Source organism: Lynx canadensis, chromosome B3 (genome assembly GCF_007474595.2).
Source record: "Lynx canadensis isolate LIC74 chromosome B3, mLynCan4.pri.v2, whole genome shotgun sequence".
In the NCBI taxonomy this organism is placed as follows: Eukaryota; Metazoa; Chordata; class Mammalia; order Carnivora; family Felidae; genus Lynx; species Lynx canadensis.
This window is the reverse complement of record NC_044308.2, coordinates 118,107,392-118,131,341: the sequence shown is the minus strand read 5'-3', so window position 1 is coordinate 118,131,341 and position 23,950 is coordinate 118,107,392. Positions and strand designations below refer to the sequence as shown.

The window sequence follows — 23,950 nt, the reverse complement described above, 5'->3', positions numbered from 1 at the left end:
GACTCCGCTTCATGACCTAATCACTTCCCAAAGGCCTCACCTCCCGATACCATCACGTTAGGGGTTAGATTTCAACATGAATTTTGGGGGGGGGACACAAAACATTTCATCTATAGCATTGGGTTTTATAGGTGAGGACACTGAAGCACAGAGAGATGAAGTAACTTGTCTGGATCGAGTTACAGTAAGTGGCAGAGGATTTGAACACAAGCGTCTGGGGGTGCCTGGGTGGCTCTGTCGGTTAAGCGTCCGACTTTGGCTCAGGTCATGATCTTACGGTTTGTGGGTTCGAGCCCCGCGTCTGGCTCTGTGCTGACAGCTCAGAGCCTAGAGCCTGCTTCGGATTCTGTGTCTCCCTCTCTCTCTCTACCTGCCCCCCCCCCCGCCCCCACTCTCTCTCTCTCAAAAATAAATAAAATGTTAAAAAAAAAAAAAAAAAAAAAAAAAACAACACAAAAAGACAAGCGTCTGGCTCTAAAATCCTTGGTCTAACTCTGACCCTCTTGTTTCTGACCAAGTCAGTGAAGCTTTCTGATGAAGCTTTATATGGCCAGGCCAGTAGCATCAGCTCACCGATTCCTCAGGGCTGCCGTGAGGAGCAAATAAAGCAAAGCCCGATATAAATGTAAGACAGTGTTATTGAAGAACTGTTTACTCACAGTGGTAAGGATTCTATGAGTTAGGCCCCGTCTTTGTTTTTCATTTTATGTTTCAGGCATTTGTGGGTTTTGGCCATTTTCAGTTTAGTACATAGGAATTATTTTAGAAACTTGTAGGCTGTAACTTATGTGTGGTTTCCTCAAATTCTATGGCCTGGAGTCCCCTAAGGTTTGTTGCTTGTGCTTTGAGTATTATTCGGTTCCTTTTCGAAACGAAAAAGTTCCTTGTAGGAGTGAGAATTCTAGCATTACCTTGTCATTTGGGTGTGTACTATAGTGGTAAATTTGAGGAGAGAGTGACTTTTGGTCTCAAGCAAGACTTCATCTTTGGCTTTTAAACGGGTACATTTAGTCTGTTAGCCAAAAGCATTCATTAATTCCTCGCATTTATTAAGCTCATATTATGTGCCAGGTACTTTCTAGGTTCCAGGGAAGCATGGGTAATAAGATTTGGTCCATGCTCTCATAGACTTACCATTTAAGTGGGGAAAGCAGAGTTCACACATGTAAAACACATAAAAGATGGCTCAGGTGTATTATTAATATTATTATCTTTAAATTATTTTATTTATTGGAGTGCCTGGGTGGCTCAGTCGGGTAAGTGTCCAACTCTTGATTTCGGCTCAGGGCATGATCTTACGGTTGATGAGATCGAGCCCCATGTCAGGCTCTGTGCTGACAGTGCAGGGCCTGCTTGGGACTCTCTGTCTCTTCCCGCCACCCCTCCTCTGCTCATGCTATCGCTGCCTCTCTCAAAATAGATAAATAAGTTTTAATTATTTTTTAAAGTTTATTTATCTATTTTGAGAGAGGCAGAGGTAGCGTGAGCGGGCGAGGGGCAGAGAGAGAGAAGACAGAGAATCCTGAGCAGGCTCCGTGCTGCCAGAGCAGAGCCTGATGCAGGGCCTGAGCTTATGAAACTGTGAGGTCATGGCCTGCTCTGAAACCAAGAGCCCGATGCTTAACCTACTGAGCCACTCAGGCACCCCTTAGATGTAGTATTATTAAGCAAGAGTGATTTGGAAGCTACTTGTGCAGGATGGTCAGGGAAGCTTTTATTGTAGAGGTTACTTTTAAGCACAGATCTGATGGATAATACTACCTGGGGAAATAGCTCTCTGGACAGAGGGCAATGAGAACAGAAAGAAGGTGTATGTCATGTTTGTGGTATAGGAAGAATGTCCCTGTGGCTGGAGGGAGCTGGCAGAGAGTGTAAGGGAACGGGTTCCACACGACGTGGGGCCTTGCAGGCCGTAGGAAAAAGTGTGGTTGTTACGTGTGTTAGGAAGCACCAGACTGCTTTCTGGTAGAAAGTCTCATGATCTGATAGACATTTTCAAGAAGTGGCTTCAGTGTGAAGGCTAGATTGTAATGAATGTAGTGGGGCGAGAGGAAAAGAAGGGAGACCACTTAGGCCACTGCAGAAGATGAGGTGAGAGGTGGCTTCGATTCGGTGTCACCAAAATCACTGGGGAGATGGAAAGGCACGATGAGAGCTTCTGGGTTGGTGAACACATGGACACTGGGGAGAGTTGTATGTATGGAGGGGGCATGGAAGCTCCTCGTGTTTTCCCCATACGTTTCCCAATGCATCTCTCCATCTGGCTGTAGATTTGTATGTTTTATCATATCCTTTAATAAACTGGTAAGTATTAAAAAAAAGACATTGATGGATTTGGGACTAAGTTTGGATATAAAACAGGAATGCTGTTATAGAGTAGAGAGTGAGGAATGACCACCCTCAGTGGTGACTCCTTGGCATTTGGTTTGTGCAGATCACACCCTGGATTTTATTGATTTGTTAAAACTAAAAGACTTTAAGAACCCAGTTCATACAACGAAGAGTTAAATTAGTGTCATTTGGTTTTATTTAACTCAGTGGTTCTCAACGGGGAGTGATTTTGCTCTCCCTGCAGTCATGTGGTAATGTTGAGAGACATCTTTGGTTGTCACGATTGGGGCATGTGCCACTGGCTAATGGGTAAAGGCCAGGGTGTTGGTAAATATCTTACAATACATAGGGTAGCCGCGCCCCCCCCCCCCCCCCCCCCAAAATAGTGATCTGGTACAAAATGTCAGTTGTGCTGCAATTGAGAAACTGATCTAAAGGATGCAGGTTTGGTCTAATAGGAGATCTGCATTCTGGTGACGTGGAAAACGTATCAGGGACAAAAATTTAACATATACACTAGTTTTTCCTCCCTCTCTTGGTTCTGTTTGCTCCCCAGAAGTAATCTAGCTGAAATCAGTATTTTCTTTTGGCATACTTGCAACCTCTCTCATGAAATGGTTAGATTTTCTTCTGTGTTGTTGTCCTTGATTTTTCTAGGCCTCAGTAGAACTATGCTAGGAAAACCAGAGGACTTTCAGGTCCATTATTTAGAGTCCATAATAAGTAAACGATTTACACTGACAAATCAATCCCCAAGCTCTTGAACTTAGAGACAACACCCTTCTCAAACAACTCAAAGGTTAGAAGAATAAAGTTCTAACAATGGGAGTTCTTAGTGGAAGAAGAGAATGGTATTTTCCTATCTGTTGTGTCTTGTGAGGGATTCAGACATCCTGTGTGAATAACCACCCCATTCTCTTCTTTGTCCCTTTTCTACAAACTTCCTGTGACTGTCTTCTTTCCAAGAAAGTAGAGCAACAAACTGATGAGAAATTTCACTTGTTGTCCCTTTGTGCTGACTGACCCCCGAGTGGGACATTAGGAGAGCCAAGGAGCTTTTTGTGCCAAAGACTCTTCACGTTAGGTCCCGTCATGCTGAGCACACAAGGTGATAAGGAAGCCCGGTGACCCAGGAGCGGTCAGTGAGAAGCTAAGAAAGTGTTCGCTGGGGCAGGTCTTCCTTGACTCAGAGATATGCAGTCTGGACCCACTCTGAAGTGGAAGGCCACAGTGAGCCCTCTTCATTCCTTCTTCAGCACAGTGGTAGACTTCCTCTCTTCGGAGACCGTTCCTTTAAGAAGACCCATCACGTTGTTTGGCTGCTTCACTTGTTTACAATCCCAGAATAGTGTGGCTCAAAATACTGGGACTTGGCTTTTTTTTTTTTTTTTTTTTTTTTTTAATTGGCTAAAAGAGACATTATTCTTGTGAGATTCTGGAATGGAAAATAGCAGAGGATGTTTTCATACTGTATGGGAATCCTTGACCATAAGCTGGCTGTGCTGGTCTGCCCCACTTTTGTGCTCCTTCTTGGACTTCATCTGCTAGAGACCCTTGTGGCCCTGTCCTCTGTTTCCCGGTTTATAGGGTACCTTGCTGGGGCTTGGGTCAGCTTTCAGATAGGCTGGCAGAAACACCTGAGGACTTAATTCTGGCCACCAGTTCATGAGCCAGGGGAATCGATCTAATTTGTGGAACTTCCCCATTTTTGCTCTGCAGATGGCCAAACCATTACAAAGTAAGGACGAATTTTGATGCTGTGGCTGGTTGGCCCTTTGGCAAGTTCTGGTCGGTACTTGAATATATGTGCTACAATATTAATCCTTGGGTGCCATGTGAGAAAATAACAGATCTGCTTAGGAGCTGTCACAATCATAAGCAGTAATTGAGTAGCACGGGCTCCCTCCCCCATCGCTGCTCTTTACTCTCAGAAACCCAAGTGAAAAAAGCCCCTTTTGCTTGGTAATAGTAGTAGAGGGAAAGCATTGTGTAGAATTACTGGGAAATGCAGGGTTGAGGATGACTCAGACAAACAGAAGGAGGAAAGGGCCCCTATGATGTGCTTTCTGTTTCTGCTTGGCATCTTTTGAGCTTTCTCAGTCTTGGACTCATTCAGTTATAACGGGGTCCCAGCATTTAACTTGGGAGGCTGTTTTGTTTAGTATAGGGCTTTTTAAAATTTGACCCATAGAAGCCATCAAAACCACTATGAATCAGCTTTTCAGGGAACCTGTCTTTAACTATTTCAAGTTAGCTCCAGTTTGTGTGAATCTGTTTCTTCTGGTCTGTTATTTCCTTGAAGTGATTGATTTTTCTGGAATTAGGCAAACATTTGACTTTTTGAGCCAAGGTCAATATAACAGGCAGATTTCATATTAAGTTGACCTTATATGTTTTTCCTGTGGATGTATCTCCTGGCGGTAGTATCCCTGAGTTTATCCTGGAGATTGTGTAGTAAGAAGTGCTTCAGACAGCTGGTTGAACTTTCCTGGGGAGGGGGATGGTCGTGCCTGCTTTGAGACTGTTTCTGAGGTTAGAATTGCTAAATGTATTGATGAAGAAGGGAAAGAAAACAAGGATATAGAAAGTTCCAGGCAAGAAGAATTGGGAGGGCCTATGGGAAGGGATACAGAGGAGCCTTTGGAGGCAGGAGAGCATGGATGTTTCCTGGGACGCTGTTTTGTTCATTTTCCCATTTTTCCAATGGCTTCTGGCCAGCAGTTAAGAGGGTTTCTTTGACTGGTTTTTGTGGTCAGCTTGGTGGTGGCTGGAATTCTTGGGTTAGAGAAGTAGGTGTGCAAAAGCACCTGACCTCTGGCTTGACCTCACTGGAGGATGATTCTACTTTCTGGTAGCTTTTGAAAAAAATTTTTTTTCCCCTTCTTGATTTCCTTCTATTTGAGACTGAATTATCACTGTGTTTCCCAGAGAATTGGACTCTAAATATTAGAATGCTTGAAAAAAACTGACAGAGCCTGGTTCCTGCATATAGACACAGACATCCTAAGTTCAAGTTAAGAGACAACATAATCTTGAGCATTTCAGCATAGAATATTCTAGAAATTCCTCTGCTTTCTAGCTCAGTTCTTTCTGCCTGGTGAATGTCAGTCCAAATGGTTAAACTGTTTTCTGTAATCTCTCATAGCCTTTTCTTTAAAAGAGCTAAATTCACTTTATCTGTATCACTCAGCAACAGTCATAAACATTTATTGAGTGTCAATTATGTGCCTTATTTGTTTAAGTAATCTCTATGAAAAATGTTTTAAAATGAAAATTGAGAGGTTAAGTGAGACTGGGCGGGTGTGGGGGGTTGCAGATGACAGAGATCTTCATTCCCAGGAAAGCTTTTATTTCTCTTTTGTACTTGTCTGTGAGCAGAGGCTGTCTGAGGATCCCATAATTCTTTTTGTACCCTCTCTTGTCATGCCTGGTGACCATGCAATCATAGGTCACAGGGTGCACTATTGTTTTTCCCCCACGTCTCTCTCAGTCAACTCTTATTTAGATCTGGACTATGACTGTTGGACAGATGGACAGGCAGACAGCCTGCTTGCCGGTTTTTCTTTTTGTCTCTTCTCTGTCTTCTCTTTCCTTCCCTGTTTCCTCCCTCTCTCTTTTTCTCCCTTCCCACCCTCCCTTCATTAGTTCCTCCTCTCTTCCCTTCCCTCATCTTTCTCTCCCTCTCTCCTCTCCTTCCTCCTCCCTAACTCCCCCAACCTGCCTTCATGAATTAAGAAGTTAAATCTGCTATTGCCAGGGGAGAAAAGTTTCTTTCTAGAACTAAATAGAAATGATTTTAGGCTTATGTACTGTTTTGGATTGTTCGTGACATTTCTCTTCCTTTTGTTACCACAGAAAATTGTGTTCATTACATTATTTTTAAAAGGATTGACCTAAAGAGGTTTTGCTTCACAGTGCAACTTCTTTAAACACCATATTTCAAAGAGCAACTCCTGCCCTGGCCTTGTACTGTCAGTCTCTCCTGATTTCTTTTCATACCACTTTCCACCATTTGACATAATGTATACTTTAAAAAATCAGCTCTAGGGGCACCTGGGTGGCTCATTCGATTAAGTGTCTCTGACTTCGGCTCAGGTCATGATCTCACGGTTTGTGGGTTTGAGCCTCGCGTCGGGTGGCGTCGGGCTTTGTGCTGACAGCTCGGAGCCTGGAGCCTGCTTCCGATTCTGTGTCTCCGTCTCTCTCTGCCTCTCCCCTGCTCAAGCTCTGTCTCTCTCTGTCTCTCAAAAACAAATAAATGTAAAAAAAAAATTTTTTTTTAAATAAATAAACTTCAAAAAAAATCAGTCCTATTGTGATATAGTTTACGTATGATGTAATATACACATTTTAAGTGTACGTTTTTATGAGTTCTGACAAATGCACATGCACGTGTATAACCACCACCACCACCACCACTGCCACCACCACCGAGATACAGAACATTTCCATCTGCCACGACGGTTCTCCAGCAGTCACTGATCTGTTCTCTATCACTTTAGGTTTGGTTTTTCTAGAGTTTCTTATGAATAGAATCATGCAGTGCTGTTTTGTGCTGGCTCATTCACTCACCGTAATGTTGTGGAGGGAGGGTCATTCATCTTGCCTGTCTCAGTTCTTTTCTTTTTATTGCTGAGTAGTGTTCCATTGCATGGATTCACCACAGTTTGTTAATCCAATGACTTATTTTTTGGTGTGTGTGCTGTATATTTTAATTGTTTGAATATGGTCCTCTCCGCATTAGAGTGTAAGCTCCATGAGGGCATTTATTTATTTATTTTTATTGAGATGTAATTCACATCACACAAAATTAACCATGGAGAAGTGAACAGTTAAGTTTTGTGCATCCCCTACTCTGTCTAGTTTTTTTTTTTTTAATGTTTATTTATTTTTGAGAGAGAGAGAGAGAGAGAGAGAGCGCGCGCGAGTGGGGAAGGTGCAGAGAGAGAGAGGGAGACACAGAATCCGAAGAAGGCTCTAGGCTTTGAGCTGTCAGCACAGAGCCCGATGCCGGGCCTGAACCCATGAACTGGGAGATCGTGATCTGAGCTGAAGTCAGATGCTCAACTGACTGAGCTACCCAGGTGCCCCTACTCTGTCTAGTTCTAAAAAATTTTCATCATCCCAAATGAAAACCCTTTACCTGTTAAACAGTCCATAGCAGAGGGTAGTGATTTTTTTTTTTAATTTTAAATTTTAATTTAATTTTTTTAAATTTTCCAATTATAAAACAACAGATTCTGCATGTTAAAATACTGAAAATACAGAACTACAGAAAGGTATAGAATTTTATCTTATTTGCAATAAAGAAGTCCACTAGTATCTCAATTCTTTTCAATGTTGGATTACTTTTTTAAAAAACAATTTTATTGGGATATGATTCCCATACTGTACAATCACCCATTTAAAGTATACAGTTCAGGGGGCGCCTGGGTGGCTCAGTCAGTTAAGCGTCCGACTTGGCTCAGGTCATGATCTCATGGTTCATGGGTTTGAGCCCCACGTCGGGCTCTGTGCTGACAGCTCAGAGCCTGGAGCCTGCTTCGGATTCTGTGTTTCCCTTTCTCTCTGCCCCTCCCCTGCTCACACTCTGTCTTTCTCTCAAAAAAATAAACATTAAAAAAAAAATTTAGGGGCGCCTGGGTGGCGCAGTCGGTTAAGCGTCCAACTAGAGCCAGGTCACGATCTCGCGGTCCGTGAGTTCGAGCCCCGCGTCGGGCTCTGGGCTGATGGCTCAGAGCCTGGAGCCTGTTTCCGACTCTGTGTCTCCCTCTCTCTCTGCCCCTCCCCCATTCATGCTCTGTCTCTCTCTGTCCCAAAAATAAATAAACGTTGAAAAAAAAAAAATTAAAAAAAAAAATTTAAAGTATACAGTTCAGGGGCACCTGGGTGGCTCAGTTGGTTAAGCATCTGACTTCATCAGGTCAGAATATCATGGTCTATGGGTTCGAGCCCTGCATCTGGCTGTGTGCTAACAGTGTGGAGCCTGCTTGGGATTCTCTCTCTCTCTGCCCCTCCCCAGCCTGTGTGTACATTCCCTTTCTCTCAAAATTAAAAAAAAAAAAAAAAAAAGTATACAGTTCCTTGGCTTTTAGTACATTCATGTATATGTACAATCATCACCACAGTCACTTTTGTAACATTAAAAGACAAAACAAAACCATTTTCATTGGGCAGTGGTTTTTGCCTCTTCTGTTCATCAGCATCAAACCAATGTTTGGCATATCGTAGGTACTCAATATCTGTTGAATGAATGAAATGCATTAATGACAATAAATCAATTTAATCATTAATTCAATGAACATTTAATGAGTGCCTACTGTGTGCTGACCACTGAGGATAATTACAAGCGGCACTCAGATACTGAGCTTGCCCTTGGGGAGAGGACATTCCAGTGGTAACAGAAGACAAATACGTGGAAATAAGATGGATGAAGTCTGAGTGGTATAGAGAGGAATTATGGAAATTCAGAGGAGGGGAATACTGCTGGGGGGGTTACTTTGTTGACTCTAAGTAGTTATATGCCATGTTGTTACTTCACCAGGGCTCCACTGTCACATTCGATATGGCATAGAAAGCAGCCCCTTTCGTGGGGCGCCTGGGTGGCTCAGTTGGTTGAACATCCGACTTCAGCTCAGATCATGGATTTGCTGTCCGTGAGTTCAAGCCCTGCGTCAGGCTCTGTGCTGACAGCTTGGATCCTGGAGCCTGTTTCAGATTCTGTGTTTCCCTCTCTCTCTACCCTTCCCCCACTCATGCTCTGTCTCTCTCTCTCTTTGTCAAAAATAAGTAAACAGTAAAAAAATTAAAAAAAAAAAAAGAGCAGGCCCTTTCGGTCTCCACCTCAGACACCAAGATCGCCTTGAATGCCAGTGTCATCTATAAGATTTTTGACATAAGGGATGGTATAGTAATAATTCTTGGAATCATGGCACGTTGTTCTTTTGAAAACGTTATGCCATCTTCTGCATAATGTATGTATTCAACCTCAGAACAGCTTTTTTTTTTTTTTAATTGAAAACATACATCCTTTGAGGGAGGGAACAGTAAATATTGAGTAAGCATCTTCTTCCAGTATCTCTAATTTTTAATGAGCTGTGTATTGGAAACCTTCCCATGGAAGGGTTTTTACTTGGATAATGGAATGAAATTCTGTGGTGGTAATGACTGTGGCCTAGAAGCAAACCAGTATAAATACAGCAATATGGCAGCCAACTCTTTTCTGGCATTTACTGCATGATTCCAATGTGCAAAGTGCTTGATGTGCAATTATCTCATTTAATCCTCACAGCAATTTTTGAAGTAGATTGTGTTGTTAACCCCATTTTACAGGTGAGAAAACTGAGGCCCAGGGAAGTTAAATTCTTTAAGGTTATTCTAAAATCAGCAAGTGGATGGGGCGCCTGGGTGGCTCAGTCGGTTAAGCGCCCGACTTCAGCTCAGGTCACAATCTCGTGGTCTGTGAGTTCGAGCCCCGCGTTGGGCTCTGGGCTGATGGCTCAGAGCCTGGAGCCTGCTTCCGATTCTGTGTCTCCCTCTCTCTCTGCCCCTCCCCTGTTCATGCTCTGTCTCTCTCTGTCTCAAAAATAAATAAAAAACGTTAAAAACAAAAAAAATCAGCAAGTGGAGGGGCTCCTGGGTGGCTTAGCCGGTAAAGCCTCCGACATCGGCTCAGGTCATGATTTCATGGTTTATGAGTTTGAGCCCCGCATCGGGCTCTGTGCTGATGGCTTGGAGCCTGCTTCAGATTCTCTGTCTCCCTCTCTCTCTTTCTGCCCCTTCCCCGCTTGCTCACTCTCTCTTTCTCTCAAAAATAAATAAATCATTAAAAAATTCAAAAAATATTTTCAGTTAGAAAGAAAAAATCAGCAAGTGGTATATAAGCAGGTTGTTTGAATCCTTAACGGTAAAACTATTCCCGGAGAGAATGTAGCATTTAGATATTCACTCATTTAACAAATATATGTTGATTCCCTATTATGTATCAGACCCTGGGGTAGGGCTACAGTGGTGAACAACACAGAACAGACCCTGGCCAGCATGGTACCTTATAGTTGGGAAGTTCAGAACCAGGAAGAATGAAAAAATGTTAAAAGAGATGATGGGTGGGGAATGGAGGAGGCTTTGAGCAAGAGAAAAGTTGAGTGAGTGAAATTGCCCATGATCTAATCCAAGTAGAGGTGGACCTAGCTCTCTTGTCTTCTTTCTGGCCTGGCACTTTTATTGCTAAGTCCCAGAGCCTTTGTCAGAGCTTATGTCTGTTTCATAGCTGGCCAAATACGGGTATGCCGTGCCACTTAAGAGGGGGGCTGTGTATGGCCATCTGGAAGTTCCTTGAAAGATCCTCTTAGGGTGATGTGGGTCTTGAGGGTGACTCGGTATTTCCTGTCTGTCCTCAGAATTCAGCTTTGTTTTGTAAAGCTTTTTGTTCAGATATAGAAGGATAGCTGAACAGAGTGAGTTGGGTGGAGGTCAAAGAAACCAACTGATCATGGAGCTAAAATGACCCTCTTTAAAGAATTCACTTTGTGGATCATTCTGCATACAAACATTCTCTTTCTTGCTGGAGTAGAGGGGAGCTGCAGGCAGAGTCCGGGAGGCTGTGTGTCAGAAGTACTTCTGGTAGTTCTAAGACAAGGGGGGAGAATTCCTGACCTCTCAAGTAATGGAATGCTTTGGGGACACTGGAGTGGAAGAAAGTGATCTTTGCCCTTACCAAATGTGCTCAGTGTGTTTATGAGGCCAATCTCATGACTTCAGTGGTCTTAAGAAAACATTTGATTGAGAAACAATTGAGTTTTTTATGAAACCCTATGGGACACATACATGGATAAACACAAAGTTACACACTCCTTTTAGAATACAATGAAAGGAAACTTTCTAGACTTGCAAGGTTGGAGAGACAGGTTTACTAGAATTTTCTGGCATAGGAGTTTATTACTGGATGGAACATCCTTGTCATTTGGATTGTAAAAATAGATCAGCTGCTCGTCTGTTTGACATTGTTTAGTAAAATCTTGTGTGAAAATTAGATCATTGACTTAAATCACGACTGGAGGCTCTTTTCAACATGATGAAAGTGGCTCTGGATTTTTCTAGGAAGAGTTCCTTCGCCTTCCACTTCTCCTTTACCTCCCAGGAGAAGGAAGATGTTACCCAAGTTGTATACCTGTGCTGTATATCTAACGTCATCAGGTTAGTGCCAGGCACTAGATGAAGCTTGATAATGTACATTGTTCTCGTTTGTTGAAAAAAGTTCTAGTTTCCTTTTGGGATAGCGGTCTCAGTTCTGGTGAGAGTGACAATCTGGTTGGTTTCTTTGGGTTCTGTCTCTTCCTCTGAACCCAGCTAAAAATGGAATGAAAAGTAAGATAAATCAGAGACCAACATGTAGAAGTAATTAGTAGGAAGTTCCCTTTGGCAGGAACTATGGACCGAGGCTAGTTTTAGAATCTCAGTGGGGAGGCATAAAATCATCTTTGCTGGTTCAGGGGTGGGATCTGTTGTTAAGCATTGGGTTGTGAGGGGTTGGTAGGCGCAACCAGCCTTCTCTTAGCTCTGTGACTCTGGGGAGGGAGCTGGGTTTTGCTCTCAGCCACAGGGGACACCTTTATAAAAATTTAAAGGACTGTATGATTTTAGTTGGCACAGATTTTTTTTTTCTTTTTTCTTTTTTTTCCTTTTTTTCTCTTAAGGCCAGAACTGAAAGGACCTCAGTGCTTAGCTACTTTCCTCTAGAGTTTTTTTTCTGATGCCTTTGGGATTTCACTTCTGTGCTCTGTTGAACTTTCCTCCTTCCAGGCTCTTTCAGTTCCTTCTCTATCTCTTGCTTTTCCCTTTGCAGGGGACAAAGCTGTTTTCCCTCAGAACAAAGCTTATGTGGTTATTCTTTCTAGAATGATTCTCTAGGGGCTAAGCAGAAATTTCTTGACGGAGATTGTCATCATTCTCACTGCCTGCTTGGGACAGAGGGTGACTGCTGGACACTTTTCACTATCATAAACTGCTCTAAATTCTAAACTGGAACAGTGGAGATCACTGAGTTATTGTTATGTTTCATTTTAGAAACTCTGTTTGGAACCCTATACAGAGCGAAAAGCTTTGTGAGTGAGAGAGAGGTATACTCTTTGGTTTCTTAAGAACTGATGATGTTAGATAATCACTTTACTAAAAGTAAATACTAAGAGCCAGTATTACTAATACGTTGTTTTGATGAGAGGGAGAGGAAAGGAGTCAGGGATCTTCTTTCCTTCCTTCAAGATTTATTTATTAAAAAAAAATTTTTTTTCAACGTTTATTTATTTTTGGGACAGAGAGAGACACAGCATGAACGGGGGAGGGGCAGAGAGAGAGGGAGACACAGAATCGGAAACAGGCTCCAGGCTCCGAGCCATCAGCCCAGAGCCTGACGCGGGGCTCGAACTCACGGACCGCGAGATCGTGACCTGGCTGAAGTCGGACGCTTAACCGACTGCGCCACCCAGGCGCCCCTAAAATTTTTTTAATGTTTATTATTTATTTTTGAAAGAGAGACAGAGCACAAATGGGGGAGGAGCAGAGAGAGAGGGAGACACAGAATCCAAAGCAGGCTCCAGGCTCTGAGCTGTCAGCACAGAGCCCAACGCGGGGCTCGAACCCACAAACCAGGAGATCATGACCAGAGCCGAAGTCAGAAGCTTCACCGACTGAGTCACCCAGGCCCCCCTGTTTATTTATTTTTAAAGTAATCTCTACACCAGTGTGAGGCTTGAACCTACAACCATGAGATTGAGAGTCTCATTCTCTAGTACTGACTGAGCCAGGCAGGGGCCCGGAGATGTTTCATTTTTACGTAGACTCCGTTTAGATCTCACCACATTGCTGATTTAGTCTCTGAATGAACAACTGGGCAACAAGCTAGTGCAAGCCCAGTTGCCACTGCTGTGTCCCTGGATGTTTTCACAATGAACTGGTCTTGAAATAATCATGGGTAATATTTATCGAGTGCTTACCGTGTGCCAGGCAATGTGCTGCGCCCTTTACCTGCTTTAATCTCCCTTAGCCCTCTCAGTATCCCTGGTGGTATGGAGTGTTAGTATCTCCTTTCCCTGAGGCCATGGTAGCGAAGTAGCTTTTCCAAGGCCACTCAGCCGCAAAGCCAGGAGTGGAATTTGGGAGTTTCTGTCCAAGAGCTCGGGGGAAGAGCAGAAGGCAGAAGTTGGGGAGGGGAAGCTTTGGTGCAGTGCTCTTGCTGTTGTGTAAGGGCCGAGGAGCATTGCAGACATGTGGAGCTGGGTGGGGTGGCCGGCTCTGGCATGGCTCGCTGGGAGGCAGGCCGCTTCTTTCACTCCAGGAGTGGAGCAGAGTGGGGTCATTGATTGCAAACTGGCAGAACGAGTAGAGCAAGCGCCTTGTTCCCTTCTGGCCCCTTCCTTCCGTCATGAAAGGGAATCTTCTTATCTTTTCTTTACCGTTCCCCCCCCCACCCCCCCCAGACTGAAAATCAGTCTTGCTACTGTCTAGGCTGTTCTCTCCTTTCTAGCTCAGGGGAAACTGGCCACAGATTAGGATGATTTGAGTAGTAGAACAGGGAGCGAAATAACATGGACGGCAGAAGAAGGAAAAATGAACTATGGTTTCAGTTTACGAGGCATTTTCTCAATTTACCTATTTATTTGACTAGCAACCACTACCCAGTCTGGGAGGGCAAAGATGACTATGTCCTCCCTTTACATGTGGAAAAAAAAACAACCCCACAATCAGTCCATGTTAAATGATTATCCAAGGCTTGTCAGTAGAGAAACGAGCCTAGGGCTTTGAGCTCCTGGAATTCTTTGCATTGAACTCAGATGCATAGGCCCAACACAGGAACGTGTGTGTTTAACATTCCCCAGGACACTGGGTGTCAAAATCATACCCCCTCGTGCTGACAGGGAGTGCTTTATTTTCATCCCAAATGTGTTGTTTGTTTATATATATTATGTGTATCACTTGGTGGATACTAACATAAATCCTGAGGCACTTAATTGTGTACTTAAAGGCTCCCACATGCCCCCTTTTCAGGTGCCCACCGTATGTATCGCAGAGAACCATTGCTCTGTGGGCTAACAGAGTCACAACAGAGTAGACTTTCCGGGGAGGAAATCCCTAGGCCTAGTCTTCTTCCCCAGGACTGTTTGGAAGGTGCTGGCTCTCGAGCCAACCACTCCGACCTTACCTGACTCTTTGCCAGTAGAGCTTTATGGAGCTTTTGTTGTCTCTTTCTCTTGTGGCTGACCTAGCAGTTTGGAACCAGTGAGTGACCCCAGTCCCAAACGGGCTGTTCCATGTAACTTTTTGTTCCTCCCAGTTGTCTGGGAGGTCAGTGAGCCCATTACCAGGTGTATCGAATGCTGCTGTGTGTTAAGCCCTATGGAGGATATAGGGTGGAGAAAAGTGATTAAGGTACCTAGCAACATGCATGACATTCATTCATTCATTTATTCATTCAGTAGCTAGATATTGAGCCTCTCCTATGTTCCAGGTTGTATCCCAAACACTAGGGATGAAAACATAGGATAGATATGGTTCTGCCCTCATGGATCTAGTTAAGGGCACTGTCATTGCAGTAGGCATTCAGTAAATTATTAGCATTGCCATTAACGTTAAGGCTATTAATAACGTAACAATAGTGATGTTATTAATAGGATCATGAGTAGTTTACTGTCTTGATGAGGTTATGGGAAATGAGGGCTCATATTATCACACCCATGGCCTGAATATATTTCTCTAATTGCTCTTTGTCAAACCAGCAGACTCTTAAGAATCAGGAAGGTGTGTTTTCTCTTATGGCTAAAGGATACTGGGTGTAAAGGTTTATCACTCCTTGCTGGAGCAGAACATGGCTTATTTAGATTAGGAACTTTGGCACTGGGATTCTGTATTCTGAGAGTAGGAATCCCATCTTTCTGGGGGTCCAGTCTGGGATCTCACTGGCACTGGGTCTCTTCTCTCCTGCCCTGACTTTTTTTTTTTTTTTTTAACATTTATTTATTTTTGAGAGACAGAGACAGAGCATTGAGCAGGAGAGAGAGAGGGAGACACAGAATCTGAAGCAGGCTCCAGGCTCTGAGCTGTCAGCCCAGAACCCGATGTGGGGCTTGAACCCACGAACTGTGAGATCATGACCTGAGCTGAAGTCGGACACTTAACCGACTGAGCCACCCAGGTGCCCCTCTCCTGTTCTGACTTCTTAAAGAATTACAATGTTCTTTAAACTGTGAACAGAGGAATTATGGGATGGGTGAATTTTAACCAACACTTAAAAAAAAAAACAAAACAGCTTTACTGAGATGTAGTTCATATGACCGTATATTTTACCCTTTTATTTATTTATTTATTTAAAAAATTTTTTTAACATTTATTTATTTCTGAGAGACAGATAGAGCACAAGTGGGGGAGGGGCAGAGAGAGAGGGAGACACAGAATCCGAAGCAGGCTCCAGGCTCTGAGCTGTCAGCATGGAACCTGACGCGGGGCTTGAGCCCACGAACTGTGAGATCATGACCTGAGCCGAAGTCAACACTTTAACTGACTGAGCCACTCAGGCGCCCCTATTTTACCCTTTTAAAGTATATAGTTCAGTGTTTAGTGCATTTATAAAGTTGTGCAATCCTTAACACTAATTCCAGAACATTTTTTATCACTCAAATAGAAACCCTATACCCATTAGCAGTCATTCCCTAGTCCTTCCTTACCCCAGCCATTGGCAACCAGTAATATACTTTCTGTTATTATGAATCTGCCCATCATGGATATTTCATATGAACGGAATCATAGAATATGTAGTATTTTTGTGTCTGGCTTCTTTCACTTAGCAGGATGTTTTCAAGGTTCGGCCATGTTGTAGCATGCGTCAGTACTTCATTCCTTTTCATGGTTGAATAATAATACTCCATCTTATGGATTGGATACACCACATTTTGTTTATCCATTCATCGGTTGATGGACATGAGGGTTGTTTCCAGCTTTTGGCTCTTAGGAATTTTGCTGCTGCCACGAACATTCAATGTTCAGGTTGGTGTTCAGGACAATGTTCAGGACATATGTTTTCGGTTCTCTTGGATACATACCCAGGAGTGGAATTACTGATATGTATGGTAACTCTGTGTTTGACTTTTTGAGAAACTGCCATGCTGTTTTCCAGAGTGGCTGTGCCATTTTACATTCTTACCAGCAGTGAGTGCATAAGCAGTGCAGTTCCTCCATATTCCCGCCAGTGTTGTCATTGTGTTTTTTTTAAAGTGCTCTCAACCCCCAACATGGGGCTTGAGCTCACGACCCCGAGATTGAGTTGCATATGCTCACCGACTGAGCCAGCCAGGCACCCCTAATAAGTACGTGAAGATTTGTGTTATTCATTTGTTTGTTTGTTTATTTTTTAACCTTTTTTTTTTTTAGTGTTTATGTTTTGAGAGAGAGACAGAGAGACAGAGCACAAGCCGGGGAGGGCCAGAGAGAGAGGGAGACAATCCAAGCCGCTCCAGGCTCTGTGTTGACAGCTCAGCCAGGGCTCGAACCCACAGACTGAGATCATGACCTGAGCTGAAGTCAGATGCTTAACCCACTAAGCCACCCAGGCGCCCCTGTGTTGTTATTTTTTTTAAAGCTCACTTATTTATTTTGAGAGCGAAAGTGTGAGTGGAGGAGGAGCAGAGAGAGAGGGAGAGCTCAGAGCCAGACGCGGGGCTTGATCCCACAAACCGTTAAGATCATGATCTGAGCCAAAACCAGGAGTCAGACAATTAACTGACTGAACCACCCACGCACCCCAGGAGTTCTTCAAATATTCTGGAATACTCGTCCTTTATTAGAGAAATGATTTGCAAATACTTTTTCCCATTCTTTGGGCTTTCTTTTCACTGTCTTGATGGTATCCTTGCAGAATACAGATTTTAAATGTCATATCTAAGAAACCAGTGCCTAATCCAGGGTCACAAAGATTTGCTCCTATGTCTTCTGAGAGTTTTATAGTTGTAGCTTTTTCATGAGCATTAAATTGTACTGCCTGAGGGTTTGAAAGTTCTTAGCTGTTTTCTGCGGGTTAGGCTGGGTGGGAGGCTGTCATCCTGGGGCTTTTTTTCCCTTGCCACCTGGACAGTCCATTCAAGGACCTTGACTTTGAGAAGCAGTTGTTCTTGCAGATTTTCTAACTAGTATGCATTTTATATTCCTTTTTTTTTTTTTTTTTTTTGAAGGTAACGAATGAAGAAGACTTTATTAGGAAATTGGACTGCAAACCTGATCAGCATCTGAAGGTGGTTTCTATTTTTGGAAATACTGGTGACGGAAAGTCTCATACTCTCAACCATACTTTCTTTTATGGTCGTGAAGTCTTCAAAACGTCCCCTGCCCAGGAGTCCTGCACCGTGGGAGTGTGGGCAGCCTATGACCCAGTCCACAAAGTAGCAGTGATAGACACCGAAGGGCTCTTGGGGGCTACGGTGAATCTCAGCCAGAGAACACGACTGCTGCTTAAGGTCCTGGCCATCTCAGACCTCGTCATCTATCGAACTCACGCAGACCGGCTGCATAATGACCTCTTCAAGTTCCTTGGGGATGCCTCTGAAGCTTATCTCAAACACTTCACCAAGGAGCTCAAGGCTACCACTGCCCGCTGTGGCCTGGATGTCCCCTTGTCCACCCTGGGCCCTGCTGTTATCATTTTCCATGAGACTGTGCACACTCAGCTGCTGGGCTCTGGTAAGTGGACAGGGTACCGTGTCACAGATCGACCTTTCTGGGTACGTGGAGGCAGCCGCTGGGCTGCAGTAGTAACTTGATGGTGGTGGATTGCCCAGTAAAATTTCTGCCTGGGGCAAGACATGAAGGAGTGTTTGAAGAAGGATGGAGTGAGCAACCACGTCAAAATCTGCTTATGGTCAGGATGAGGACTGAGGATTACAGAGGTCCTTGGTGATCTGGATAAGACCTGTTTCCCAGGGATGGTGGGCATGAAAGCCTGATCAGGGTAGGATCAAGAGAGAATAGGAGGAGAGGCATTAAGGTTGTGCATATATTCCACTCTTTCAAAGAGTTCAGTTACAAAGGGAAGCAGATAAACGAAATGATAGCTGGAGGCTGACGTGGGATTTCAGGAGATTTTCCCATTTTTAAATTGAAGCTGTGAGGTATTGCAGAGATTTGTGTGCTGGTGGGAATGCCTCACTAGGAAGGGAATAATGCAGATGGAAGAGAGCAGGACAATTGGAGTGAGGCCCACGTGGGTGGGTTGGCCTTAGGAGCAAGGACAGTCCCTCTGTGAGCACAGGAGGGAAGGTAGAGTGTATGGACACGATTGCAGGTAATTGGTAGATGTGGTGTGTGTGTGGGAGTTGTCTTACTGTTTCTATCTCCTTAGAGAAGTAGGAAGTAAAATGATCGGAGGGAGGATGGGGGAGCAGGTGCAGCAACAGTAATTGGACACAGGTGGGGGCAGTAGTGTGGGCCCCTAACACAGTTGTATCATTTTCCTGCTCCTTCAGTCAGCAGAGTTTCTTAAAAAAAAAAAAAAAAAAAATTTTTTTAATGTTTGTTTATTTTTGAGACAGAGAGAGAGAACGCGAGCGAGGGAGGGCGGGGCAGAGAGAGAGGGAGACACGGAATCCGAAACAGGCTCCAGGCTCTGAGCTGTCGGCACAGAGCCCGATGCGGGGCTCGAACCCACGAACAGTGAGATCATGACCTGAGCCGCAGTCAGACGCTCAACTGACTGAGCCACCCAGGCGCCCGAAGTCAACAGAGTTTCTTAAGTGCACAATGCCACGAGCTGAGTGCTGATGCGCAGAGCTGAAAAAAAGCGGTTCTTGCCCTTGAGTAGCTCACAGTTCGGTTGGGGAGACCACATGTGGTCTCTTCTGTAGTGGATATAGGTCCTGGAGCTGTGGTAGTACAGAAAAGGGACTTTTTTTTTTTAACGTTTATTTATTTTTGAGACAGAGAGAGACAGAGCATGAACAGGGGAGGGGCAGAGAGAGAGGGAGACACAGAATCTGAAACAGGCTCCAGGCTCTGAGCCATCAGCACAGAGCCTGACGCGGGGCTTGAACTCACGAACCGCGAGATCATGACCTGAGCCGAAGTCGAACACTTAACCAACTGAGCCACCCAGGCGCCCCGACTTTTTTTTTTTTTTTTTTTTTTAATATTTACTTTTGAGAGAGCGAGAGAGTGTGAATGGAGCAGGGGAGGGAGAGAGGGAGACACAGAATCTGAAGCAGGCTCCAGGTTTTGAGCTGTCAGCACAGAGCCCCATGTGGGGGCTCGAACCCATGAGTCGTGAGATCACGACCTGAGCCGAAGTCAGGTGCTTAAGTGACTGAGCCACCCAGGCACCCCCAGAAGAGGGAGGATCTTTATAGATCTTAAGGGGATCTAGGAGAGGGGAGGTGATGTTTGAACTCTGGACAGGTGGCTTGATAGGGCAGTGGGGGGGAAGGACGCTCTGGAAAGCCCAAACCCCTGGTGGTTTGAAGGAGCAGATTGTGTCTAGGAAACTGCGTGTGGTTCTCTAATAGCTTCCTAAGTTCCGTTCTAGCCCCTCAGTGCACCTTCCACACAGCATCCAGGGAGATCTTTTCAAAGGCTTTATCGATAATTTAGATCGTGTCATACTCCTGCTTACAAGCTGTCGGTGGCTTTCACTACAAACTAGTTACGGTGTCCTTACTGTTAAGTCCTGTCTGTGTCTCTGAACTCCTTCTCTGGTTATGTCCTTCATCCCCTTCCGCTGCCCACTGCCTGCCTCCGCGCACGTGACATATATGCACACTCCCTTTAGCAGACACGCCAGCCCTTTCTGTGTTACCACCTTTGCATATGCTGCTCTGTCTGCCTGGAACACTGTTCCCTCAGCAGGCCATACTTCAGATCCAACTCAGCTCTCACTGGCTTGGAGCCCTGGCTCATGTCCCCTGTAAAGTGGTCCTTCTTCCTGCACCCTCACGGTTACGCTCTGTTCATTTGCATCGGGGCACCTATCACTATCTGAAATCATCCTGTGTGCTTCCTTGCTTGTTTTTGTTTCTTTCCCATTAGAGTGGAAACTCTATGAAGTCAGGAACCTTGCCTGTCTTGTAATCTCTGTCTAAAGAGCCTGGATGAGTGCTTGACACATGGTTGCCTCTCATTAGATGTTTGTTGGATAAGTAAATGAAACGGCTCGTTGTATCTGAAGCACAGATTGTACAGGAGGAAATGGTGGAGCTGCTCGGGGGCCAGATCACAGATGCCTTGACTCAGTTCTCAAGTATGACAGGAGCCCCTGAAGGATTTTAAGCAGGGAGTTACATGATCGGATCTATATTTTCAAAAGATCCCACGGCTGCCCGTTCAGGATGAACTAGAGAGGCATGCCTGGAGGCAGGGAGACCAGCCAGGACGTTACCACGGTACTGGATGAGAAGTGATGGGGGCCGAGCCAGGGCAGTGGCATGCATAAGAGGGAAGTGTAGAGACTGGGGCCGAATGAAGGATGTGGGTCTAGCAGGAAGATGAGAAATCTAAATGTTCCAGCAGAGGCTCCTTAGCAAGTGACTTGAGGTAAGAAGACTGGAAATGCTGACTTTCAGATGCCTCCTGTGATTTGCATTTTTATGCCACTTTGGATTTTTACAAATTTGGTAAGGGGAAGGTTTAATTTTTAGCTCAGGATTTTGAAATAATGAGCCCTTCACGGATAAAAAAAAAATCTTGTTTCTTTGTACCATCTACCGCTAGGTGGTTTTATTTTTTTTACTTTTATTTTCTTAAATTTTATTTATTTGAGAGAGAGAGTGAGAACAAGTGCAGGGCAGGGGCAGAGAGAGAGAGAGAGAGAGAGAATGAATCCCAAGCAGGCTTCATGCTGTCACCATGGAGATCGATGCAGGGCTCAATCCCACGACCCTGGGATCCTGACCTGAGCTAAAATCAAGAGTTGGATGCTCAACTGACTGAGCCACCCAGGTGCCCCTAGCTATTTATCTTAAATGTTCATTGGTAGATAACTGGTTAAATATGCCTATAGAATGGAATGTAGCTATTAAAAAGAATAAAGAACTTCTCAGAGTGTGTCATGAAAAGGACAGATACTCACAGTATGTTATTAAGTGATACAAGCAAGTTGCATATGTGTGTTGGTAAGTGTGTAGGGAAAAAAAAGGCCTGAAAGGGTAAACACTGAACTATAACCACCTCTGGGAAGTAGGAGAGAACAGAGGAAATCTATTTCTTTCCTCCATGCTTTGACATGTTTGGATTTTTTTTACAATGAGCAGATTAAAAAGAAAAAAAAAAGACTTTCCTTTGAAGTATAATGTACATACAGAAAAGTGCACATCATGTCAAAAGTGTATAACACGATGAGTTTCACAGTCTGGATGTACCTGTGAAAGCAGTACCAGACCATGACATGCCAGCACCCACCTGGGGGGGAAGCCCTGCTCATGCTCCCTTCTGGGCAAGGCTAACCTGAAGTCTAACAGCGTAAATGAGTTCTGCCTGTAGGTGTACTTTATATAGAGTCAGACTATATACTACTTTTATAGTGAAAGACAGATTTTCTTTTTAAAAAATTTTTTTTTTTTCAACGTTTATTTATTTTTGGGACAGAGAGAGACAGAGCATGAACGGGGGAGGGGCAGAGAGAGAGGGAGACACAGAATCGGAAACAGGCTCCAGGCTCCGAGCCATCAGCCCAGAGCCCGACGCGGGGCTCGAACTCCCGGACCGCGAGATCGTGACCTGGCTGAAGTCGGACGCTTAACCGACTGCGCCACCCAGGCGCCCCCAGATTTTCTTTTTTTTTTTTTTTTTTTTTTAATTTTTTTTTTTTTTTCAACGTTTATTTATTTTTGGGACAGAGAGAGACAGAGCATGAACGGGCGAGGGGCAGAGAGAGAGGGAGACACAGAATCGGAAACAGGCTCCAGGCTCCGAGCCATCAGGCCAGAGCCCGACGCGGGGCTCGAACTCCCGGACCGCGAGATCGTGACCTGGCTGAAGTCGGGCGCTTAACCGACTGCGCCACCCAGGCGCCCCCCAGATTTTCTTTTTTAAAGAAGGGTCATTGTTTATGTACCTGTTTCCTTGTCCAGATCACCCCTCCGAGGTGCCAGAAAAGCTCATCCAGGACCGGTTCCGGAAGCTGGGCCGCTTCCCTGAAGCCTTCAGTTCCATTCACTACAAGGGAACGAGGACTTACAACCCTCCCACGGACTTCTCTGGGCTCCGGCGTGCTCTGGAGCAGCAGCTAGAGAACAACACTACCCGTTCTCCCCGGCACCCGGGGGTCATCTTCAAAGCCCTGAAGGTCAGTTGGCTCCTGCCCCAAGTGCCTCTCACTGGGGTACCAGTGGGTGGCGAGAACACTCTGCTCCCATGTTGTTGCTGGGGATTGGAAACGGGGGCTGGAAGGACGGGTTGTAAGGAAAGGAAGTGCATGAGTGGAGTTCACAAGTGTTGAGTGAGCTCATCTTGCCGGGAGCATGAGTACAGAGGAATCTTGGGTGATAATTAAAAAGTGATGGGTCCCCATGTCAGAAAAACCCGGTATTCAGAGGATAGAAAAAGCGTTCACTTCTGCGTGGTGTGGCCCAGCGCTGGTGAGTTGACCTTGTACTGAGGCTGAGTTATCTGAACAGGATTCACCTTTTTTTTTTTTTTTTTAAGCCTGTATTAAATTTATTTACGAAGGCAACTTTTGTTATCAGTATAAATGGAAAACCACCGTCACAGGTAGAAGTTTCCCAAGATAAAAAATGAACACAGACACACTATAACAGTAATTGCTGTTTATTATGTATTAGCATTCAGAGGAATGTGTATAAATCAGTTCATTTAATCCTTACGCCAAGGGCGCCTGGCTGGCTCAGTTGGTAGAGTGTGTGACACTTGATCTCGGGGTTGTGGGCTTGAGCCCCATGTTGGGTGTAGAGATTACTTAAAAATAAAATCTTGGAGCACCTGGGTGGCTGATTTGGTTGAGTGATTCTTGGTTTAGGCTAAGGTCAGGATCTCACAGTTTTGGGGGTTTGAGCCTCGCATGGGGCTCTGTGCTGGCAGCTTGGAACTTGCTTAGGATTATCTCTCTCCTTCTCTCTCTGCCCCTCCTCCACTCATGCTGTTTCTGTCTTTCTCAAATAAAAAGTTAAAAAAAAAAAAATCTTTATAAAGAAAAAATCCTGAGCGGCCTGGGTGGCTCAGTCGGTTAAACGTCCGACTCTGGCTCAGGTCATGGTCTCACTGTTCGTGGGTTCAAGCCCCGTGTCAGGCTCTGTCCTGACAGCTCAGAGCCTGGAGCCCGCTTCAGATTCTGTGTCTCCCTCTCCCTCTGCCCCTCCCCTGCTCATGCTCTGTCTCTCTGTCTCTCTCTGTCTCTCTCTCAAAAATAAACATAAAAAAATTAAAAAAAAAAAAAAAGAAAAAATCCTTACATCACCACCCTGTATGAAGTACAGTTACCATCCTCATTTTACAGATGAGGCAACTGAGGCACAGAGGTGAAGTAATCGGTTACACAGTTAGTAAGTAGCAGCAGGTATACACCCTGGCTGGTTTACTCCAGAACCCCCTATAACCAGTAAGATTCTCCTGCTTCTCAACAAATATAACAACATATTAT

General features: G+C 44.6%; 1 protein-coding gene across 2 annotated transcripts in view; it reads left to right on the top strand.

Annotated features, from left to right (window-relative positions):
- ZFYVE1 (zinc finger FYVE-type containing 1) overlaps positions 1–23,950 on the top strand; it is a 54,054-nt gene that overhangs the window by 6,201 nt on the left and 23,903 nt on the right. For both annotated transcript variants that reach the window (XR_003969612.2, XM_030319488.2), the window contains exons 3-4: positions 17,547–18,051; positions 22,425–22,639. Coding sequence is in view for 1 of the 2 variants with exons in the window: in XM_030319488.2 (XP_030175348.1) it covers positions 17,547–18,051; positions 22,425–22,639 (720 nt within the window). In the remaining variant the exon portion in view is untranslated. The remainder of the gene's footprint in view (positions 1–17,546; positions 18,052–22,424; positions 22,640–23,950) is intronic.